Here is a 25,616-nt window from a genome sequence, read left to right on the forward strand (position 1 = left end):
GAAGTCAAAGAAAAATTACTTCGTTTTTTGGAGGGATTTTTATTTTCTCTGGACCAGGGGCAGTTTTTACCCTTACTGGACATAGACAGTGAAAAAACAGACAGAAAACAGGGGAGAGAGACATACATGCAGTACAACTCAAAGGTTTGGGGTGCACTGGTCTTATTAGTTTGATCATGGCAATGTGCATGCGCTGTAACCATTCAGCTACCAAGATGCTCTGAAAATTACTTTTATGGATGTTTTTGTATGCATGGCCCAATCAAGTTTGGTTTGTGACATTCCACTAAATCTAACAAAAAAATATGTGAATTAAAATAACAAAATGTATGTATCTTTCTGTGTTTTACACAACATATACCATGTAATTTTGATGTACTGTCACTGTAACAATAACATTAGACTTGATCTGATATGTCTGTCTAGTTAAAGACAAAAGCTGCTTCTGCTTGCCATTAACAACATTTTTCAAGTCTATATGCTTAGTCCATGAGTAAGCATGCTGCTACTTCTCCACCTGCACTGCTACATGAATTCCATAGCAATGCTCACAGATGTTTTGCTTCCTCGTCCATCTTAGTTTCTCCTACAACACCTAGCTTCTCTTCTTCTAGGAATTGGCTTCCCAAATTTTACTCTTCCCTCCTTCCCTCCTTCCCTCCCCATCCTTTACCCATCTCTTATCTCTGGCATGCCAGTGAAGATATGAGTTTGACTGCATTCTAACTATAAGATGTTCTTACCCTTTGATTCCACTGGGTGTGTCTCTGTTACCCGACGTGTGCAATGCTTTTTTGTTCCGTCCTCCACGCAGCTTCATATCCCAGTGGGAACAGAGCATCATGCATGTTGGATATTATTGACTTGCTCAGATTGTGTTTATTTGGTAATTTTTCCTTGATTTTTGTGCTTCTACTCTGGATGAGATGTAAAGCCCACTGAGGCAATGTGATGTGTGGGCAATATTAATAAAACTGACTTGACTTGATGCACTATGCTGTTCCACTGTCTGACTTCCTGTCTGGCTCGATCTGATCTGTGCAGCTGTGATGTCCACTTCTGTCAAAAATAGACTCTGCGCGTATTCTCCACCGAGCATAGCTGAGAGCCACTTCTGGGATGCTGCTGAAACATGCCATGGCGCAGCTGGTGGAAACACAAGCGCTGTCTAGAATGGCTGCAATCAGCTCCAGCAGCCGTACTGCAGCCGTAACACCACATGGACAGGCCCAATGGAATCTGGTGGTTATTCATATCTGTTACCCTTAAATGTCATCATGGGGACTGAATGTCAAATTCAGTTTCACCCTGGTGTTAGTACCTCAGTCATCCACCCATCAAGTCATTGTGCAGACCATCAGTAAAACTTATCGTATAACTTTTAACCTGACTCAATTTTCCATGTCCTTGGTTGACTTCATGGCTTCTAATTGATTAATACGAGAACATGATGATTCCCTCAGTACGGGCCAGAACATCCAGCATCATAATGTAGAACTGTTATTACCAACAAGCAACCATCTCAGTGTTACCTGACATGAATGAAATTAAAGGTCTCATATTTTATCTATCGTCCAGGGTGGTAGATGCGCCAGGACAAGCCTCTCAAAGCACTTAATGCTTGATAATTGGAGCAAGTGCAACATGGGGTGGAAGTCGTGTAGGCCTGCTGCAGTTGAGTTTTTTTTTTTTTTCTTGCACCAGCACAATAGAGGTGGTTTTACATTTGGTGGGTACAGTGGCTTGGTCAAGTGCAAGGTTAAAAATATCAGTCACAACCTCAATTAGCTACCCAGCACAATTCCTAAATACATGTTCAAAGATCCCATCAGGGTTACCAGTTTAATCCTGCTCAGTGAAGCACACACATGGGTGAGGGAGAGTATGAGGGGCTGATGGTCTGTTACATGCTTCCTCTCTGCTGGCCATGACGTGCAACTTAGGCTGATGCTTGGCCTGTCTTCCCAGGTGAAAGTGGTCCAGCTTATTAAGGATAACCAATAAGAGGGGGTAGGGCACTGGACTCTCACTCTCTCTCCTTATTTTGCCATCTAACCAGAGCAACAGTCAGTCAGACTGGAGGCTGGCTGGGGTATTATGTCTTTTTTTTATGTTTATCTGATGGGTGTGGTAGTCCAGTTTCTATGGGTTTGTTTCAGTTAGGTTTAGTTTGTTTCTTTGTGTTAGGGTAGAAGGTTAGTCCCCAGCTCTGATGGCCCTGGTGGGTTTGTCTGGGAGGCTGCCCTTCTTTTGTGTATTTTGGCTGGCCCATCAGTTTGTTTGTTTGATTGTTTGGGGTTTTTTCCTTTGTTTGGTTGTGGTTTGTTTAATAATGTAATCTTTTTTGAACTGTGACTTGACTTGATTATTTATGTTAAACCTCATTTGTGTACTTTCTGTAGGGTGTCAGGTCTAAAGGACAGGGTTGGAGGTGTAGCTGGTTGGGTAGTTGGTGTTGGTGGGTTTTAGTCTGTGATGGCCTGAATAGCTTGCCACATTCCTCAAGAGTTGGTGTTGTTGCTGAAGTGCTTTTCAATCCTTAGCTTCTGGCTGTGTTTGGTCATCTTGACACCTCTTTTCAGGTTAGCCCTGGATGAACTGCAGGGCTGCGCAAGTTGCCCCACCACAAGAAAATTGAGAGAAAAAAGTTTTTAAAGGTCTGTTCAGCTCTCAGTACTTTTGCAGCTTCAAACTAAATCTTTTTTGTTTCTCCCCTGCATACCTGTACTCTCATACATCTACTGTCTTTTACTATTTCATTAGGTTCGCTTTCAGCTGTTGCGGAAGTCTTGTTCACATTCTCTGATTTTGCTGCTTCATAATAAATGCTTTTAAATAATGCAATAACGGGGGACTTTTATTGAGAAGAATTTATAGGATATAATGTTTGTCTGAGCTTTGTTGGCTCCTTTTCTTCGATAATACTGCAGCTGATGGAACCGGGGTTGGTAGCCTTCAGTGTCTTGATGGTGTCCCTGAAGTGAGCCTGAGAATGCAGATACAGTTGTCAGAGTTGTGAAATCTTGTGAGCCGTGTGATAAGTACGTAAGACTGTTCTGAGTCATCCCTCCATCCATCCATTATCTTCCACTTATCCGGGGTCAGGTCGCGGAGGCAGCAAACTTTGAAGGGTATTCCATACCCTTTTCTCCCCAGCAACACTTTCCAGGTCCTGCTGGGGGATCCCAGGCCAGTTGGGATATATTGTCCCTCCAGCAAGTTCTGGGTCTGCCCCAGGGTCTCCTCCCAGTTGGTCATGCCTGGTATGCTTCCCAAGAGAGGCACCCTGGAGGCATCCTAACAAGATGCCCGAACTACTTCAACTGGCTCCTTTCGACACAAAGGAGCAGTGGTTCTACTCCGAGCTCCCCATAGATGACTGAACTCCTCACCCTATCTCTAAGGCTGAGCCCAGTCACCCTACGGAGGAAACTCATTTCAGCCACTTGTATCCACGATCTCACTCTTTTGGTCACTACCCATCGAAATGTAGATAAATCGAGAGCTTTGCCTTCTGGCTCAGCTCCTTCTTCACCACAACAGTCCGGAGTAGCACCCGCAGTACTGCTGATGCCGCACCAAACCTTCTGTCCATCTCATGCTCCATTTTCCTATCACTCATGAACAAGACCCAGAGGGGGCAATCCAGCATTTTCCAGCAGAGAACCCTCATCCCGACTGCTTCACACTCGGCTGCAAACTGCCGTGGTGCCTGCTAGAGGTCACGGGCTGAAGAGACCAACAAAACCATGTGTGAGAAATTAAAATAGTTTTCCATTCAGTAATCAATATACTATAGAAAACATATCAGGATGTGAGAGGAGGAGGGGATAATCCTCCTTAGGTGTAAGGGTCAAAAAGTCACATGGGGGTAATTCTCTCTGTCTGAGGTGTTACAGGAAGATAGATAGGATGACATTTACATTCTAATAAAACATCAAAGGGTCACTGTCCTGGGAAAGACATGATCAACCCAAACATCAGGGGGTCATTGTTTTGGGAAGGAGTAACAACCAACTGTCGTAAAAGTATGTGACCTCTACTCTGTTGTTTTTAAGTCAGAAACATTTGGAAGACCGGAGAGAACACTTTGGGTCTTCTCTCCATGCTGCATGTATTAACCCTCTAGGCGCCAAAGTCGCATTATTGCGACAGGCAACATGCTCATTAAAACAGCCCATATCTTTAAATCTACTGCCTTGTGCTGTTACTGCTTGCTACCACTAGATAGCCAATAGATTCAGCTTCAATCCTGACCGCAAGTGTAAAAAGCTGGTCCGTTGTTCCTGGAGTAAACTTTCCCAGGGAGGCTGAGCAGTGTGATACACCAATAATTAGAGCACACCCTCCGGTCCCCCTTTTTAAAGATGGGAACCACCACCCCAGTCTTCCAATCCAAAAGGTACTGTTCCAGACCTCCACGCGACACTGAAGAGGCGGGTCAACCAAGACAGCCCAACAATGTCCAGAGCCTTCAGCATCTCAGGGCGAATCTCATCCACCCCTGGTGCCTTGCCACTAGGCTCCCCAGTGGCAAGGCACCAGGGGTGGATCACTTGTCTACCCAAGCGACCTCTGCCAGTGATATGGACGAGTGTTCCCCCGAGTCTTCAGACTGTGCCTCTACTTCAGAGGATGTGTTAGTTGGAATCATGACCTTCTGGCATCTCGGTACCTGTCTGCCGCTGAAGAAGACCCCTGGGCCAACCAAACCCGAAAGGCCTCCTTCGTCAGCTTGATGGCCTCCCTCACTGCCAGTGTCCACCAATGGATTCTTGGGTTACCGCCATGACAGGCACCAATGACCTTCTGACCGCAGCTCCTAGGAGCCGCATCTACAACGGAGGCTTTGAACATCCCCCAACCTCTCCTGGAATGCTCAAAAAGTTCTTGCGGAGATGGGAGTTAAAGACTTAACGGACTGGGGCCTCCACCAGACATACCCAGTTCACCCTCACTACTCATTTGGGTTTACTTGGTCTGTCCAGCAGCCTCCCCTGCCATCTGATCCAACTCACCACCAGGTGGTGATCAGTTGACAGCTCTGCTCCTCTCTTCACCAGAGTGTCCAAGACATAAGGCCGCAGATCAGATGATACGACCACAAAGTCGATCATTGACCTTTGGTCTAAGGTGGCCTGGTACCAAGTACACTTATGGACCACCTCATACCCAAACATGGTGTTCATTATGGCCAGTCTGTGACTAGCACATAAGTCCAATAACAAAGCACCACTCTGGTTCAGATCAGGCAGGCCATTCCTCCCAATCACCCTGCTCCAGGTTTCTCCATCGTTACACACATAAACATTGAAGTCCCCCAGAAGAACTATAGAGTCCCGAGATGGCACCTTTTCCAGGACACCACGTAAGGTCTCCTAAAAGGCTGGGTATTTCGAGCTGCCACCAGAGAGGCGACATTCCACATACCAAGTGCTAGTCTGCGAAGTCAGGCGTCAGGACGCCCAGGTCCCTGCCCTTGCCTGCCACCCTTCACACATTGCACCTGACCCCATTTCTCTCCCCTGTGGTGGGTCCATAGGGGGGCAGCTCCATGTTCTTTCTTTGGGCTGAGCCCGACTGGACCCCATGGGCTTAAGGCCCAGCCACCGGAGGACAGGAGGGCATTGGCAATGAGTGTACCAAGTTTTGTGTTAATCCGACCAACCGATGTGGAGATATAAAATACTTTAAAGAGCGTCACCTAGTGGTCATCTGTCAAAATTTTGCACAGACCGTTAGGGGCTCATGGGAAAGTAGTAACCTGAGTTTCATGTCATTGGGACACACCAATGTGGAGATATGCAACACTTCCTGTTTTGACCCAAATCTACAGGAAGTTGTTATTTAATAAGTTGAGTATTCTTTGGAATATCAAAATTCTTTTAATAACTTTTTGTCAGGACAGTCCACAGATGCTGTGTGCAAAGTTTGGTGCAAATCGGTGAAATGGCCTGGGAGGAGTTCGAAAAAGTAGGTTTTCAACATTTTGCGAATTTGCGCCAAAAACGTGGGGCAGAAATGGGCGTGGCGTATATCATGAGATTCAATACAATTCAGGGAAAGCGTGGATATAAGGTTTTTGAATGTGTGACAAAGTATATGAGAGTTATTAGCTAAAACGCACTTTTCTTGATCATAGCGCCATCTAGAGGTGGATGTTCACGATGACCATAGATTATAACATTTTTTGCCAAGCCTAATGTGTTTGCCAAATAAAATCGCGCTTTCATCCATGTTCAGGCAGTGAAAAATGCGATGATTTGGGACAAAAGAAAATACTGATCACTACAAAAACAATAGGGACCTCGCAGGTTACCTGCTCAGGCCCTAAAAAATTCTGCCTATAGATTCAATAGGGCCTCGCAGTCCGAGGGCCCTAAAAATAATCATTTGAAGAACAATAGGGACCTTGCAGGTTTCCAGCTTGGGCCCTAATAATCACTACAAAAACAATAGGGTTCCCGCAAGTTTCCTGCTCAGGACCTAAAAATAATAATCATTACAAAAACAATAGGGACCTTGCAGGTTTCCTGCTCCGGCCCTAATAATAATCAATACAAAAATAATAGGGACCTCGCAGGTTTCCTGCTCGGGCCCTAATAATAATCATTTGAAAAACAATAGGGACCTCGCAGGTTTCCTACTCGGGCCCTAATAATAATCCGAGCAAATACAATAGGGCCTCGCACGGGTCAGTGCTCGGGCCCTAATGAGAAATCACTGGTCATTGGTAAAAGAAACTGGAAGGTCTGTGTAATCTAACCTTTGAGAAGACAGCAGAGGGCCTAAAGAAAAAAAGGTTCCCAAAATACTTAGTGCCCATTTGTAAAAAATGGTCTTGCAAAAAGGGTATGTGGGAAAAAAATGGTTACAGCAATATTCTCCCTGTCATGCCACATTGTGGAGATATGGACTAAATGGAAGTTTTAATTATTTCATTATTCTTCTCTCTATTTCAATTGTTAATTAAAGCTGCAAGCAGCGATGAACGGGCCCTCGCAGTCCACGCGGGTCGGGGCGTGCTGCCGTCGGGACATGCTGCTGTCGTGACATGCTGCTGTCGGGGCTTCTACTTGCAACAACTTCCATTGAGGAAATGAAAGTGAAGGCAGTCAAGCTGTCATTTCGTCATTTAGCAATAAAAGCGCCACCTATTGGTGGATATGCACCGAATTTGGCACAAACCCTCATGTGGGCATGGAAGACAAATCAAAAAAGTTTTGTGTTAATCGGACTGTATTTCATCAAGATATGCAAGACTGTGTGGTTTACCACAACATGCAGGAAATTGTTGTTTTATATTTTGGTCGTTCTTTAGACTATCACAATTCTTTTAATAACTTTTTGTCAGGAGAGTCCACAGATGCCGTGTGCATAGTTTGGTGCAAATCGGAAAAATTGCCTGGGAGGAGTTCGAAAAAGTAGGTTTGCGACTTTCGGCGAATTTGCGAATGGAAATTCAGTGCGAACGTGGGTGTGGCCTACATCACACAGTTCGGCTGTATTCAGGGAACATATAGATATAATGTTTAACGATGTGCACCATATTATGTGGGAGTAATTAGCAAAAAACGTTTTTTCTTGATAATAGCGCCACCTGCTGGTGATTTTTGGTGTGTGAGTTACAGATGCCAGTCTATACCACCCCAATCAGTTTCATATCCATAAGTGTTATGGTGTGGGCACAGTGCCAATTATAAAATGAAACTGCCACCAGAGCGCCACCTAGTGACAGATCGATAACACCTTCGTCAGTTGTCCTCAGGAGGCCATTGGCAATCAGTGTACAAAGTTTTGTGTTAATCCGACCAACCAATGTTGAGATATAAAATACTTCAATTTAAATAGCGCCACCTAGCGGTCATGGGCCAAGATTTTGCACAGAGCCTTAGGGGCTCATGGGGAAGTAGTATCCTGAGTGTGACGTCATTTGGACAAACCAATGTGGAGATATGCAACACTTCCTGTTTTGACCCAATTTTACAGGAAGTTGTTATTTAATAACTTGAGTATTTTTTGGAATATCAAAAATCTTTTAATAACTTTTTGTCAGGAGGGTCCACAGATGCTCTGTGCAAAGTTTAGTGCAAATTGGTGAAATTGCCTGGGAGGAGTTCGAAAAAGTAGGTTTTCGACATTTCACGAGCTAGCGAAAAAAAACGGTGGGCGGAAATGGGCGTGGCCTATATCAGGAGATTCAGCACCATTCACTGAACGCGTGGATATAAGGTTTTTGAAGGTGCGACAAAGTATGTGGGAGTTATTAGCCAAAACACACTTTCCTTGATTATAGCGCCACCTAGTGGTGAAAATTCACAACGACAGCAGATTATAAAATTTTTCGCCAGGCCTAATGTGTTTGCCAAATAAAATCGCGTTTTCATACACGTTCAGGCAGTGAAAAATGCGATCATTTTGGCAGAAAAAAAAAAAAAATAATAATAATAATCATTACAATTACAATAGGTCCTTGCAGTTTCACTGCTCGGGCCCTAATAATACAATTAATGTTGGAATTATGCTGGTTTTAGCTATATTTAAAAAGCTATCATTGTAAGAAAGAAGATAAACATCAGTCTAACAGGAGAATCCAGGGGCCGGACTGGGACTCATTTTCAGTCCAGGAGTTTCATGGCTCAGACCAGCCCACTTTAGTTCATATTGTAGTGGAGATATACACCGCCTGGCCAAAAAAAAGTCACCACCTTGATTTTACTAAGCAAATAGGTAAGAGCCTTCCATTGGATAATTACTGCAGTGATTAATATGGTTCAGCTGGCAACAAGTTATTTATCCCTAACTGATGCAGTGAGTAGCTTCTCATTTCTTAAACAACCATGTTGGAAGACATATCAACAAGATGTCACTCTGTTTCAAAAGGGTCAAATTTTTGGCCTGCATCAAGCAAAGAAAACAACTACGAAAATTGCTAAAACTACTAAAATTGGGTTAAGAACTGTCCAATGCATTATTAAAACCTGGAAGGTCAGTGGTGAACCATCATCTTAAACGAAGAAATGTTGTCGGAAAAAAATCTTGGTGATCATGATTGGAGATCACTTAAATGTCTGCTGAAATCACATCGTAAAAACTCAACAGTAGAACTCATGGCTATGTTTAAAATTGAAAGTAAGAGCATTTCGACATGCACAATGTGAAGACTAATTGAAAAAAGGCTTCAATTTGCTAGGCAGCATAAAGATTGAACTATGGAGCAATGAAAAAAAGGTCATGTGGTCTGATGGGTCCAGATTTACCCTGTTTCAGAGTGATGGGCGCATCAGGGTAAGAAGAGAGGCAGATGAAGTGATGCACCTATCATGCCTAATGCCTACTGTACAAGCCTGTGGGGGCAGTGTTATGATCTGGTCAGGTCTAGGTTCAGCAATGTTATGTGCCCAAAAATTGAGGTCAGCTGAATAGCTGAATATACTGAATGACCAGGTTTTTCCATCAATGGATTTCTTCTTCCCTGATGGCATGGGCATATTCTAAAATGAAATTGTGAAAGAGTGGTTCAGGGACCATGAGACATCATTTGGCACATAGATTGGCCACCACAGAGTCCAGACCTTAATCCCATTGAGAATCTTTTAGATGTGCTGAAGAAGACTTCATGCAGTGGCCCGACTCTCCAACAATCCATACAAGATCTTGGCAAAAATTGAATGCAACTCTGGATGGAAATAAATGTTGTGATATTGCATAAGCTTTTCAAAACAATGCCACAGCGAATGCGTGCCGTAATCTAAAGGTGGTCCAACAAACTCTTACAGTGTGTGAATTTTTTTATATATACATATATATTAATATAATACATATAAATATATATTATTATAGCTTTACTAAGTCCACTATAGTGCGCTATTCTATACAACCTTGTTATTCACAGTGTATTTTTCTAAAATATCATTTCCAACTCAGTGCAAATAAGTGTACCCTTATAAGAGAAGGGAACAGTTTTTTTTTCTTATTCTGGCCTTTTCACTACCCCCTTTGCTCTTTCTATTATCCATCTTGAACTTTTTTATGTCTTACTTGAATTTCACCACCATGCACCCTTACCAGAAGCGTGTTATCTGGGGCAGTGCAGTCGACCGGGAGGTCGGAGTAAGGGAAAGATCCAGACCGGGTGGCGATCAGCAGGTTGTGACCAAGGGCTGAAGCCCTCTGGAGGCCGAACAGAAGGCCGCCACAGAGAACCACTGGTTAGCAGCTAGAAATCATTTCCTAACTGTATATCGTTTTGGTTGTCTGGTGTTTTATGTGTATTCTTCGCCAGCTGCTATGCTGAAACAGTGGATTGTGAGCTATAGTTTCCCCACTAAACACCCCAGCCTCTTAGGCTGTTGCAGCTGCAGTGCTTCTGGGCTAGTTGGGCAGAGTGGACAGGCAGGGTTGCAATCCCCGCAGACTCCTGGCCTGCGGTTGTCTGTTTTTTGAAGTGTTTTAGGTCTGGATATCATCAGGTAATCAGTAATTCAATTGAGAATCCAAAATCAGAAAATTCGTTATTTCATTATTTGTTTATGAATGTGATTAAAAAAGAAAAAAAAAAGGAAATCAAGAATTTGCCAGAAACACATACTGAAAAAAGGCATCTTGCCCAAAATGTCTGTGTGGCAAGAATCAAGTATAAACAGTTTAATGGGAGTGCTGTCATTGATTTTTCTTTTTGCTCATTCACTACAAGAGGGATTCAGCACCCCATATTTAAGTTATATACGTGAGTCGAGTGCATTGTGATACATGATACAATAAAACAAATAACACTTTGTTTTTTGTACTTTTAATTTTATGCTCAGATCAAAAATAGGGAATTAAAAAAACAGGCAGTTGGCTGAATTTGATTTTGATATTTAATTTTACTGATTTCTGTGTCACTTGGAAGACTGTAGTAAAGAGTTCCTGCAAGACGGCTTTCACTAATGAGACCAAGATGTTTCTGAAAGGGCAGTTTAACCATGACACAAAAGGGCCAGAGGGTTTGGAGGAAGTGCTGGCCAAACCAAACAAAGGAAAAAGTATTTATATTTGTTGTGAATGCTCACATTTGAAGGCCGGTTATAAAGCCTGCTGTCAAAAAGGAGGATGAGTTTGTCGTTAGCGGCATTAATGGCATTTTACTTATTTGCACTTAAATTCAAAAATAAGACCATAAATTATAAACAAGCAAATAAATACAAATACTTACATAAATATAATTTTAAATGGAGTTCATAGAAAATACAAGATACCAGAACAATTCAATTAAAACAGGTACAAACATATTCTGCAACAGACTTCTGAATATTATGGGACAATAAAACTCCACCAGGCCAATGCTTAATGGTATTCAGGATCATCAGCCCTGACCAGTTCACACACACTGTTGCACAGTACAGGCCAGCCAGTAAAACATTAAGTCAGCCCAGTGGCCCAGTGAATCCCACCCCTCCTTCCCTATGTCCTCTCACAACCCCTCTCTTTACCCTTGCAGTTCGTCGTGTACCTCCCCGTTTCTCCATCCCCCCCACCAGTCATGAAGTGATGCCCGGTGGCAGTGTCAACCTGACCTGCGTTGCGGTTGGTGCTCCCATGCCTTATGTCAAGTGGATGAGCGGTAAGGTGGAGCTGACCCAGGAAGAGGAGATGCCAATTGGCCGCAACGTCCTGGAGCTCACCAACATCCGAAAGTCTGCCAACTACACCTGTGTGGCCATATCCTCCCTGGGCATGATCGAGACCATAGCCAAGATCACTGTCAAAGGTCAGAAACACTCTGTGAAGGTTGGTGATTTCTTGAAATGTATTGAATTTATTGAAAACAAAACTGTAGTGAGACATTCAATTGCATTAATTACTGTTTGCAAAAAACAAAAATGACAATTATTTGGTAGGATCCTGTAGGTTATAGAATCATGGATTTCACACTGCAAGAGCACCAGAGTAGATATGAATTAATTTAAATGATGGCTCAGAAACAGAGCTTTGTTTGTACTGTAAATCGTCATGGCAGCAACACCAGTAGACCAGCTCATAAAAATTTTTCAATAACATTATGAGGCTGTAATTCCTGAGTATGTACAAAAATCTGTTAAATAAACATCAATGTAATTCTATATAGTGCTGTGGATTTGCTTTTGATTAAGTTATGATAGACAGTCCTTGCGTGTCTTGCAGTTCTCAACTCTGTTGCAAACTTTTGTAACTGATTACATTTACTCAAATTACTGTAATTAAGTCATTTTTTGGGGTACTTGTACTATTTTTTCAGGTCTGTGGTTTAACTCCTGCTTATGTGTGCACTACACCATGAAATCTACTTAGTATCGTCATACTTGAGTCCTGAGTACAATTTGGATTGATATCTCAACCTTTCATTTGCATATTTAGTTAGTTAGTTAGTTAGTTAGTTAGAATTAGAGAGTTAGAGATGTTATTATCTTTGTACAATGAAATTAAAATGACTTCACATTGAGGTGCATAAGAAACTGGCATCCACACAACATCCAATAAGGCTATCCAAATACAAATGGGCAAATGAATACCTTGACATACGGTCAAAATAAAATCACAAAACTCTGTGGCAGGCAGAGGTTTGGAGAAATGACCATAACCACTGAGCAGAACAGTACAGAAGTTCAGTAACAATAAACAAATATATGGGCCGCAATAGGCTGCTACGCCAGATGACCTACAGTATATGACCGTTTTTTGATGAGGATGGGCTGATATATTAGCAAGGCAAGTGAGAGGTTGATGACTACAGAAAGAGTTTGATCAGTTGCACAAATCAATCACAGAATTACTTTGTGTGTATGTTGATGAAGGTTTTCAGTCATCCAGGTCATGGTAAATCTAGGTGCTAGGTCCAGCACCTAGACTTTGTGTGTATGTATGTTAGTTTTGTTTTGTTTTCTAATTAATTCTTTTCATCAAATGTCACTTAACAAACATCATCATTGTTCACAATATGTAAGTACATACCTAGAAATAGATCAAGAAAGAAACAAAAAACACAGAGGGGGGAGTGGGAGGGGATTATGATTAACTACTTACTAAAGTAATCGATGAGAGAGAGGAAGAGAAAATTAGAGTGAATAAATAAACATTAGGGGTGTGCATCTCTCCCTAATAAGACAATCCGATACGCATCCAGATACAGGGGCTCCTATGCAATTCAGGTATGATACATTTTTAATACAGGACGATGTAGTCCAGTGTGCGATTTGATGCAATACAACGCAATCTAATAAAGAAAAGTATAGAATAGAATGCTTTTATTTTCATTGCACACAGCTGTAAAACACAATTCGCTTTGCAGTGCCTAAAAACAATACCTGTTAATAAATAGAAGTATGAGAATAAAAAGAGCAAAGTGGCTACACATCAAGCGCTGTATATGAAAAATAAATATTATTGCACGTTATGTATATGAAACCGCAATATTATTGCACATTGTGCATGTAAAAAATTAAATATCACATATTGCACATTACATTTATGAAAAATCAGTATCATTGCACGTCATGTCCCACAGGGTTATCTCCTGTTGTAAATCAGTTCTGTTTTGTGGGGTATTATGATGATGCTGAGTAGGTGGCCGTGGGTAGAGTACAAGCACAAGTACAAGCTTTTAGTGCTCTGTAGTGCCTTCCAGAAGGCAGCAGAGAGAAGAGGTGGTGACAGGGGTGGGTGCCATCCTTCAGAATGCTGCTGGCTCTGCAGAGGCAGTGTTATCTGAAGATGTCATCCAGGGCAGGTAGGTTGATATTATCTCAGATGTGTTTATGATTCTATGATAAAGATATGATAAAAATGATAGATATATTCTATGATTTCTTGCTATGACGATGGCAGCGCATGTAGATGCGGCAGCCAGTAGCTCCTTCAATCCTCGCTACATTTTTTTTCTATTTTTCTATTTTTTTCGACTCCATGCCCTTTCTATTGAAGCATGTTTTACAATAGAAATGCCCTTATCAACATCAAAAAAGGAAGTGAGGGGTTTGTACAGAGTGCAGCAGACTAGGAGAGGATCTCCACCAGCAGCACCTGCCGAGCCGCCAGCCCGACCAGTAGGATATAACATCACCAAAAGTGCTGTGACCACCCCAGGAAGAGAGGAAAGAGAGGCGGCATCAGGGCTAAGCTCACCTGACTTGAATCAAGAGCTGTTCCTCTACCAATCCTTCTGGTAAATGTCAGGTCCCAAGAGAATGAATTAGATAGCTCACTCAGCAATGCGAAATTAGAGACTGCTCTGCGCACATCTTCACAGAGACGTGGTTAACCCCTAATATCCCGGATCAAGCTATTGCACTCAACCTTGTTAAGAGCCAACAGGACACGGGACTCCGGTAAGAGGAGAGGTGGAGGGCTCTGTGTCTACATAAATAATGCTTGGTGCTCAAACGCAGTTAAAGTGGATCGTCAATGCTCACCAGATGTCAAATTTCTGATGTTAAGATGATGACCATATTATCTGCCAAGAGAATTCACCAGTGTGTTTATTGTTGCTGTATACTTTCCCCAAGATGCAAAAACTGCACTGTGGTAATTGTACGATGTCATCAGCAGCAACATGACTAAACAATGGATGGAATTTTCATAGGAGCTGGTGATTTTAATCAAATAAACCTCAGAACTGTTTAACCTAAATTCCATCAGCATGTTCAGATCCCAACCAGAGGAAAAAATATCCTGGACCACATGTATACAAATATTCCTGGCAGCTACAAAGCTCTCCCACATCCTTACTTTGGCCTATCAGATCATATTTCTTTGCTTCTTCTGTCTACATACGCTCAGCTAATAAAGAGGGTCAAACCAGGTAAAACTGTTAAAGTGTGGACAGATGAAGCTACAGTTGCCCTAAAGGAATGTTTTGAGTGTAAAGACTGGAAAATGGTCAGAGATGCTGCCACTCAGGATAACAACATCAGCATTGAGGAATATATATTGTTACGACCGGCTCTCAAGCCACAACAAAAAGAGGGAGATGCGCATGCGCTGATCAAAGTTTAACAAAGGTAATTTATTAAATTAAGTGTTAAAGATAGTATGGGGTGTGGATATCAGTATCAGTAGTGTATGTAAGGGTGTGGGTGCTATGATCAATGTATGGTGGCTGTTGTATGTGTGACAAAATAAGCAAACAAAGGCAAAAAGGAAACAAAGGTCTGCTGTGGTGAAGAGTCAGAGAGAGACTGGCGCCGGGTAGGCGGGCCTATTTATCCTGCAGGTACACTGGCCAGGTTGGTCTGGTTAGCAATCAAGCTCCAATCAGTCCTGCAACAGAAACGACAACCAGTACACACAAAAGACAACAACATTAAACATACCTCTCATTTTAAATAATACTAGAAAAATATAATGCAGAAGCGAAAAAAAACCCCACCTCACCGCTTACATGACCACATCAGCCCCCCACCTCTCCACCCCATCCTCAGCAACTGATATCTAGAAGCTAATTTTAAGAGGAGAAAGGGAGAGCAAGAGGAAGATGGGACATAGCAGAGATTAAATTAGTATACATAACGCAACATTAACGGCAAGGAGCCCGAGACAACGCGTCTGCCACCACATTGTCCCGTCCCTTGATATGGCGAATGTCCAAACTATAGGACTACAACATCAGTGCCCAACGAATCAGCCGCTGATTTGGACACTGCAAAGAGTTCAGAAAAGTAAGAGGATTGTGGTCTGTGAAGACCACCACAGGTCCAGAGCCAACATACACACTAAAGTGCTGCAAAGCCAGAATCAAAGCCAGTGTTTCTTTTTCTATTACAGAGTAGTTCTGCTGATGTCTATTGAACTTCCGTGAAAAATAACAGACTGGCTTGTCCACTCCCAAATCATCACACTGCAACAACACTGCTCCGGCACCAACATAACTGGCATCAACCTGACCTTACCCTTCAACAAATTTGTAAGGGGAGCAACCACAGTGGAAAAGTTCCTATAGAAGCAGCGATAGAACCCAACTAGCCCCAAAAAACGCATCAGTTCCTTTTTAGTTGCCGGTGGAGCATAACCATCAATCGCTTGGACCTTTGCACACACAGGTCACACCTTGCCTTGCCCCACAACACGACCCAAGTAAGAAACAGTAGCTTTCGCAAACTCGCACTTGGCCTGGTTAACCGTCAAATGAGCATAAGCCAAACGGACAAACAGCTTTTCAATGCGGTCAAGATGAACATCCCACTCATCAGAATAGATAACCACATCGTCAAGGTACACCGAGCAACCTTCCAGATCTCCAACAACCTTGTTCATCAGGCGTTGGAAGGTCGCTGGTGCATTCCTCAAACCAAAAGGCATCACCTGATAAGAAAACAACCCTGTGGGTGTAACAAATGCAGCAATCTCTCGTGCTCTCTCCGACAACGGAACCTGCCAGTAGCCTTTCAGCAGATCGAACTTGCTGACAAATTTAGCTGACCCCACCTGGTCAATGAAGTCTTCCATCCTAGAAAGAGGAAAACAGTCGGGTTTTGTGACATTATTAACTTTACGAAAGTCAGTACAAAATCTGGGTGTGTTGTCTGACTTTGGCACAAGCAAGCAAGGTGAAGCCCAACTAGAACCTGATGGCTCTGCAATATCGTTCTCCAATATGTATTTAACCTCAGCATCAAGGAACCTACGTTTCTCTGGGTGGACACGATAAAACCTCTGTTTGATAGGCTTAGAATCTCCAATGTCTATGTCACGCTCAATTAAATGTGTGCGAGTAGGTGTATCACCAAACAAACAAGGAAAACCTTTAATCAAACCAGTTAGTTGGTTGCGTTTGGCTCTGCCCTTGGATGGGGTCACGATGATTTTGGGTAATGATATTTGTGGGAATCGGGTGTGGGCTGATGGTCCACCTCCTGCTATCGTGGCACCAGAGCCCCTGGTTAGCAGTGGCCCTGACATAAGTGAGGCAGAATTCCCTGATATGTTTGCCGCGTGCGCTGTGATGTGTGCACAGTCAAAGTCCACTTTGAAAGTTGTTACACCGGAGCACAATGGGGTGACATGTCCTGATGTTCCCTGGTCTGTTTCCCACAGTGAGTTGATGAGGGAGCAGCAGGCTGATGAGTCCCTAGGGGCTTTGCTGGAGATGGCTCTTCCTGTTGGTGAGATGAAAAACCACGCTCAATGTTACTTTGTTGAGAATGATGTATTGATGAGAAAGTGGGTACCTCAGTGGGAAAACTTTGTTGGTGATCCTGTTTACCAAGTTGTTGTGCCTTCTAAATTTCACAGTTTGGTGTTGCAGGTTTCTCATGATGAGTCCGGTCATTTGGGTGTCAGGAAAACGTATGACCGTATTTTGAGGTACTTCTTTTGGCCACGTTTGAAAAGAGATGTGTCAGCATACATAAAGTCATGCCATACATGCCAGCTTACCAGCAAGCCGAACCAGACCTTGAAGCCAGTGCCATTGTTTCCAATACCAGCTTTGCCCAGCCTTTTGAGCATTTGGTGATAGACTGTGTGGGGCCTTTGCCCCCTACCAAGTCAGGTGCTAGTTACTTGTTAACTGTGATGTGCCAAAGTACGAGGTATCCAGCTGCGTACCCTCTGCGCATGATCACAGCTAGGTCTGTGTTGCGTGCTTTAACACAGTTTATGTCCATCTTTGGGGTCCCCAAAGTCAGACCAAGGGTTAAACTTTTCATCCCATTTGTTTTCCCAGATTTTGAAGCAGTTGCGCGTTCAGCATAATCAGGCAGCTGCGTACCATGCTCAGAGCCAAGGTGTCCTGGAACGTTTTCACCAGACACTTAAATCTATGTTGCGTGCATATTGTGTTCAGATGAAGGGTGACTGGGAGGAAGGCTTGCCATGGCTGTTACTGGCTGCTAGGGAGGTGGTCCAGGAGAGCACAGGGTTCAGCCCCAATGACCTGGTGTTTGGGCATAAGGTGCGGGGTCCACTGGCTCTTTTGCAGGATAATTGGAAGGAGATAGAACCACCTCGAAACCTTCTGGAGTATGTTAATGGCTTTAGGTACAGGCTGTATAAAGCCCAGGAGGCGGCTAAGGGCAAGTTGTCTTCTGTACAGGGCAAGATGAAAAAGCTTTATGATCAGGTGGTTGAAAATTGTGTCGTTCTCCCTGGAGACCAGGTGCTTGCTCTGTTGCCTATTGTAATATCTCCATTTCAGGCAAAGTTTTCTGGTCCATACACTGTGGTGAAGAAGGTTTCAGATCAAAACTATGTGATTGCTACTCCTAGCCGTAGGTCCTCCACTCAGCTCTGTCATGTGAACTTGTTGAAACCATATCAAGCTCGTACGGGCCAGTTAGCTGCTCAGGAGCAGGTATTAGATGTCCATCCTGCCTGTTTGTCAGTGTCTGCGTCCCCTGTTGTTGTGGCAGAGCAAGGGGGAATGAGGTGTCGGGCCCTGACGAGGCCATACTTTATGGTCGGCTGAAAAATTCTGAGTCTCTGAGGAACTTGGATGGTTTGCTCAGCCATTTCACTTCAGTGACATCATATATCAGCAAATGTGTTGATGACATGGTGATCTCAAAGACAGTATAATTCCCCAACCAGAAGGCCTGGATGAATGTAGAGGTGAGGGCTCTTGACAAGGAAGCATACATCACCGCCAGAGCAAGATTGAAAGCTGGCATCAAGGATGCAAAGAAGAGACATCAGCAGAGACTGGAGAGGGACCTTAAAGGAATAGTTCACTCTAAAACGAAATTCAGTCATTATCGACTCACCCTCATGCTGATGAGAAGTCCAGTGTAGTTTCTTATTCCTCAACGGGCGTCAATGGTGTCCAAACGAAAAGGTCCATAAAACTACATAAAACCTTTGTAATATTCCTCCATATTGCTCGTCCGCTGCAATCCAAGTGTCCTGAAGTGACGACATCCAGAGTTTACTCAAAACGACGTCATTTAGTACATTTTTCTAGCCTAAACAGTCACTATACTATATTTGTCTGGAGGCACGCTCCCGCGCTCACGCGAGTCTCCCTCACAGCGTTTGCACTACGCAAGCCGCGCCACACAAGATCAACAGAACTCGCGATAGATAGACACCTGTATTTACGTCCAGCTGTGAGCGACCGAGCAACACACAAACACAAGAGGGATCTGCCTGCACTAGTGATTTGAAACTTTGAAACTCAACTTTGAGGAATAAGAAACTACACCGGACTTCTCATCAGCATGAGGGTGAGTCGATAATGACTGAATTTCGTTCTAGAGTAAAATATTCCTTTAACACCAACAGCGCTAAAGATATGTGGCAGGCGATTCAATATGTCACAGGCTACAAAAACAAGAGTGCCCCCATCATGTGTGAGGCCATGCTGCCGGATGAGCTGAACACATTTTATGCCTGCTTTGCTCTCCTCAACAAAGACTCAGCTATAAAGTCTACTCCGCCTCCAGGGGACCAGCCACTGTCAGTGACCACCGATATGAGAAAAATCCTGCTGAGAGTGAGTATAACTTAGGCAGCTGGTCCAGATAATATACCTGGACGTGTAATAAAAATGTGTTAAATGTGCCTATCAGCTTGCTGATATTATTACTGACATTTTTAACATCTCACTCTCACAGGAGACTGTTCCCTCCTGCCTCAAGACAGCCATCATCGTTCCTACACTTAAAAAGTCTGCTGTGTCTAGTCTTAATAACTACCGCCCTGTGGCTCTCACCCCCATCCTGATGAAGTGCTTTGAGAAACTGGTTTTCCAGCACATCAAAGACAACATTCTTGCCAGCCTGCACCCTCACTAATATGCTTTCAGAATCAACAGATCCAGAGAGGATGCCATATCTTCTGCCCTTCACTCAGTATTCACATCCCTTGAGAATAAGAACACCAGGATGCTGGTTGTTGACTTCAGCTCAGCAAACAACACAATCTCACCCATGAAGCTGATTTGGATTTGTGTGCTCAGCCCCCTCCTGTTCACACTGTACACCCATGACTGCACTTCCAGACATCAGGAGAACTCTATTGTGAAGTATGCGGATGACATCACCATCATTGGCTGTATTATAAGCAATGATGAGAGCTCATTCGGGAGGAAATCAACAATCTTGCAGAGTGGTGCACAGAGAACAATCTACTGCTCAACGTCAGCAAAACCAAGGAGCTGATTGTTGATTTTAGAAAGAAGGAGGCAAAGACACACCCCTGTCTACATCACCCTGGTTAAAAAAGCAAAAGGCTCTACTTCCTACGGAAAGTTATGAAGGGTAAATTCAGGAGCAATATCCTTGTCAACTTTTGCTGACAAAGAAGTGGTTGAGCTCCTTGATGAAAGAGGGGTTGCTGCCTGTAGGTGGGTCTTTGTTACTCATGTAGTTGGTAATATGCTGGATGCCCTGCCACATCCGTGTTAGTGAAGTGTTCCTCAATTCTTTTCTTATATGCAGCTGTAGCACACTTGATGCCTTTCTTCAGGTAACCCTGATCTGAGGGCTGTGTTGGGATTCTTCAGAAGGGTCTGGACCTCCATTGTCATCTATGGTTTATATTCAACACAGGTCCTGATATTCTTGACATTTGTTTCATGTAGTCATGCATTATGTGTCCGCGCCAGTGACAGCCAGGGCTGTTAGTCTGGACCATTGTTGTGAACACAATATCTCCAGAACGCTTTGAGGAGTTTTCTTCAAACTTTGCACAAATGTCCACTCAAGGATGAACTGATTTAATTTTGGAGGTCAGAGGTCAAGGTCACTGTGGCGTGTATAGTGAAAGCAGTATCTCAAGAACGCCTTGAGGGAGTTTCTTCAAATATGGCACAAATAATAATTTTGACTCAAGAATAAACTGATTACATGTTGGAGGTCAAAGGTCAAGATCACTGTGCCCTCAAATCTTGTGAGGACAATATTTCAAGTTTGCAATAAGGGATTATTGTCAAATTTAGCACAAACCTACACTTGGACTGGGTGAACTGATCAGGTGGTCAAAGGTCACTGCAACCTTAAATATTTTGAGGTCTCAGTGACCTTGTACCATATTATAGCTTCTTAGGAGCTTTACCTTCTTTAAAGCGGAGGCATATAGCTGCCAGGCAGTAGTTCTAGTTTTCCATTATAAATTCTATAAAAGTGCCAGTACTTGGGGTTCCCTGGTCTTTAATGAAGTATATCTGATATACTCAGTGTTGGGAGTACCGCGTTGCAAAAGTAATGCAATTACTGTAATGCATTACTTTTTGCTGTAACGCGGTAATGTAAGGCATTACAAAAAAAAAACTGGTAATAATTTACTCGGTACAAATTTAAGTAACGCGCGTTACAATGCATTTTAAAGTTGTGAGTTGTTTTTATACAAATTCGCCAACACCGTGAGATTAGCAGAGGAGAAAATCTGCACAAATGTTTACTTCATGTTAGTGCTAGAGAACTACTGATTGAGGAGAATATGACTGCAGGACCGTCTCACTGTCCAAGTTTAAGCTGCGCTGGGTAAAAGAGGAAACCAGAAGAGACCACACCACTTTCCTCCTTACAACGGAGTGCCGCTCCCTACCAACGAGGGAGCCTGCAGCCCTGATGCCTGATGCCCCTCAACCTGCTGCTGTCGCTCCAAGTGAGGAGGACTTTTTCTCCTTTGATGAACAGGTCAATGTCTCAGCTGATGCACCCATGTCAGTGGAAACAGAGGTAACGTCTTACTTGAATTCTGCCCCTGTGATGGAAAGCCTCCATCTGTTTCCAAGAATTAAAAAAATCGCACTCCGTTACAATGCACCTACACCATCCAGCACACCAGTAGAAAGACTTTTCAGTCTCGGGAGTCTTGTGCTCACTCCAAAACGCAACCGTCTTGGTGATGGACGCTTTCAGCGCCTTCTCCTGATGCGCAGATATTTCAGTGAAGTATGTGGTGGAATAGGTTAGCTCCCCACCATAGAGCCTTAAGCAGGCTATATGTCAATTTTACCAGCCTTGTTTGGCTGCATGCTACGTCTGTTTGTATATTTGTTTGAAGTCTGACTGAAATGATTGAACTGTGTTTCCTATGAGGGCCAGTAGGCCTAAGCACTTAAATTTAATTTGAAGCACTTCAGTTCATTTTTGCCACTTTGAAATGTGGCTGGGTAACCCCATATAGCTAATAGTCTAGCTGTAAGTGATCTAAATCAGTAATAGGCTCTAACTCTATTGATTTCAATATGAATATGCCTAAAGTTACAGTATCTCTTATCACAATATGTATTGCGCAATGAGCCATAACTGCGGCCATTATATTGTACTGTTGTTAGCCTTAAGCCTAGCCCAGTCATTATGCCATACCACATCACCTCCTACTGGATGTGTAATGAGCTGCACTGAACGTAATAAGATATATTTAGAACGCCAAATCCATATTTCCAGTTTATTTATTTTATTTATTTTGGTGAAAGTAACTTAAAAGTAATAGTAGTGTAATACAATTCAAGGACAGTAATATTATAATGTAACAAATTACTTTGAAATGATAGTAACAAGTTTTAAATAATGCATTACGTTTTTGAAGTAACTTGCTCAACACTGGATATACTGTACTTCAAAACAGACCTGTATTATTGTTACTTCATGGCGTGGGGCAAAATGGAAGACAGATGTAATTTTGAAACCCTCAGTGAGGGAAACAACAATGACAAAAACTTATGTCCACGTTAGTGTTGTCTTCTACTCACTGGCTGATGCCAATCATGATGGTGATTATGATTGTTGCAGTAGACACTGACAAGACTTGCTGTAAGAACAAAGATTTTCTCACACAGCCAGGCCCAATGCCTCACTTTGGCAGTTCGGAGGGAGAAATATGAAATGGTTACCTTATGATTACCTTAGACCTTGCAGAGTTGTAGCAGGAGAAAATGTCGGATATCTGTGCCTTTGTCTTGCATTTTCTTGCTCGTGGAAGCCATACTAGCATCCACATAATTGCTACATATGAACTTCACAAATGACCAGATCTTCCAGTTTTTGGTCCTTTGTTCTTACCCTCCAAACTTCCTCCAAACTTAAGACTAAATGTGCACTGTGAACTTTTTGTTTATCCCTCACAAGCATGGATCCAAAAGCAACAGAGGCAGAGCGCTAAGGTAACACTTGTAGAAGGAAAGTGAGATTCTTGCGCTAAACTTTTACCTTAAACAAGATTTGGAGATGCTGTTAATTATTATCGATATTATCACCACCATCCTAACCAATACCACGTCACCATTGCCACTAATGACAATGACAATAACCATGTCATTTTATCATCATTATTAACACACCACTGCTGATAGAAACAATAACAACAGTAACCACAACAATAACAATAGTACTAGCAATAATTATGATACCAACAATACCAACAACAATGTATTGAGTGTGTTTGTGTATTCAACATTGCTTTATGGCATGGAGATTTTGGCAATTACAGATATTAATTTATTGATGACTGTGGACCAGGTTTTATCAAAGTTGGTCCTTTTATGGTTGAGGCGAACATTTTTTTCCCGGGATCAGTTAGATTAATAAGAATATTCTTCCACCGTATGTTGTTTCTGGATTACCATTTAAAAGGATGGCCCTCTTGGCGATAGTTAGGGCTGTGAGGAGAATACTGGAAGAAGTGTTGTGTGTGTGTGTGTGTGTAATTCTAATCTTAATAGATTGCCTAAGAAGCAGTTCTCAATGGATAAAGTTATGTGGCAGTCCAGTGTGTGGTATAACTGATCTGTAACTTGGATCCGAAAGTGTCTGATTGGTGAGCAGTGCCAAGTTGCATGCAAGTGTAAGTGTTGACTGTGTTAACAGTGCATGCATCTGTCTGAGTCATTTGGTGTCATTTTTCACTTGTGTATTCTATGAAAAACCTTATACTCTATGAATTGTAAGTTTGTGTTTTGAATTTATTGATAGCATTTTTACAGATTTCAATCTAGAAGTCGGCATCAGTGCAGATGGAGAGATCTCGTTCGCACCTGGAGACGGGAATACATTTGAGCAGCTGAAAAATATGTACATTCTTGATAGGATTTTCTTTGGGTCAGTTAGATTGCTTAAATTTCTGTTTAATTTTTTGAAAGTGCTCCAGAAACTGTGAATTCCCAATGCCGACCTTCTGGATAAGTTGTAGGAAATTCATGAACGCATTGTCTTGAATGATATGGTGGAGATGTGTATTTCCTTTATCTTTCCAGGAGATCAAATCTAATTTTTTTTTTTTTTTTTTTTTTTATTGATGGAGAAGTCTGGGTTGTTCCAAACATGGGGCACCTGTGGATTTTGTGATTTGTAGTGTTTTGCACTAAGCTGTCAGAGTTTAAGCTATGGTCATGTTTTGAATACAGTGGTGTCTCTTGATGATTTGGCTGATGAACAGGAGGTCTTTGCATAGAGCCTGTTCAGTTTCTAACCAGAAGGAGTCCAGATGGGATGGATTTAGTGATTTTGTGAGACATTTGAGCTGATTGGCAAGGTGATATTATTTAAGTTTGGGTCTTCCAGTCCCCCATGGGATTTTGGTTTTTGTAAGGTTGAGAGTTGTATTCGAGGAGTTTTGCTTTTCTGGAAAGGGTTTGTGATAGTTGAGTTAAGGGATTTGAACCATGATGTCAGCTTGGAGGATGTTTTGATGTGTAGATATTTAATATTTCCTGTGGTGAGGTGATAAGGTGATGCCAGGGCTGAAATTTTCATCCATATTATCCATCTTTCATCATACTGAGTGGTAATATCGTGGATTTTGACCAATTTTCTGAGTAGCTGGAGAGTTCTGAAAAAGATTTTCTTACAGAAAAGCATTCTTGCAGAAATGGGTGAGGGTCCTGAAGGAGTCATAACATGTCATCTGCATAAAGGACAATTTTCCACATTGGGGTATTGCAGCTGCTAGAGGTTTGATGAATAATACAAAGAGGGATGAAAAGAGAGGACATCCTTGTCTGGTCATATTGTGCAGAGTGAATTTTTGTCAAATCAACCAATTGTTGGTGACGATAAATTAATCCCCGAATGTAGGTAGGGAAATAGAAGGGGATGTAAACTTTCGAGAAGTAGTCCTAAAAGTAGCAAATGTAAAGGAAAGCAGTCCAATGCTGGACAGAGGAATGCCATGAAAGACAGGAATAGAGCCGAAGTTAAAATATTAACGAGAGCCCATAATTTCCTAAATCTAATTGAATATAAAAAGGCACAAGCACAAGTCAGGAAAGCTGTGAGGAAAGCAAAGCGAGAAGGCAGGAGCTAATTTTGCAGTAAAATAGACAGAGCATCTCTTATAAGCAAAGTATGGGGAATGATAAGAAATATGCGGGGAGTTCAGAGAGAGTGGCAGTATTAAAAGATGAAGAGATGACAGCAATTTCAAATGAAGATGAAGCAAAAATAATAGCTAAGATGCTCACAGAAATTCATAGTTCTAATAATCTATCAGAGGAAGGGAAATGAGGGAGAAAAGAAATGAGAGAAGCATATCCAGGGGTTTTACAAAGATGAGTGTTCAGGTGGGGTAATGGATGTACTTTTTACGTGAGACATGAGAAGAACTAAAAATCTCAGTCAACATTTCCAGGTCAAGACAATATTTGTTATATAATGTTACTACATTTAGGAATTCAAGTACCAAGCATTATTTTAGGAATATGTTCTAAAGTATGGGAAGAA

The 25,616-nt window shown here is 42.4% G+C and overlaps 1 protein-coding gene across 1 annotated transcript in view; it reads left to right on the forward strand.

Moving 5' to 3' along the window:
• LOC141004605 (receptor-type tyrosine-protein phosphatase F-like) overlaps nucleotides 1–25,616 on the forward strand; it is a 448,688-nt gene that overhangs the window by 124,793 nt on the left and 298,279 nt on the right. The window contains exon 6 of the mRNA XM_073476198.1: nucleotides 11,483–11,752. Coding sequence (XP_073332299.1) covers nucleotides 11,483–11,752 — 270 coding nt within the window. The remainder of the gene's footprint in view (nucleotides 1–11,482; nucleotides 11,753–25,616) is intronic.

The sequence above is a fragment of the Pagrus major genome, chromosome 11 (genome assembly GCF_040436345.1).
Source record: "Pagrus major chromosome 11, Pma_NU_1.0".
Lineage (NCBI taxonomy): Eukaryota > Metazoa > Chordata > Actinopteri > Spariformes > Sparidae > Pagrus > Pagrus major.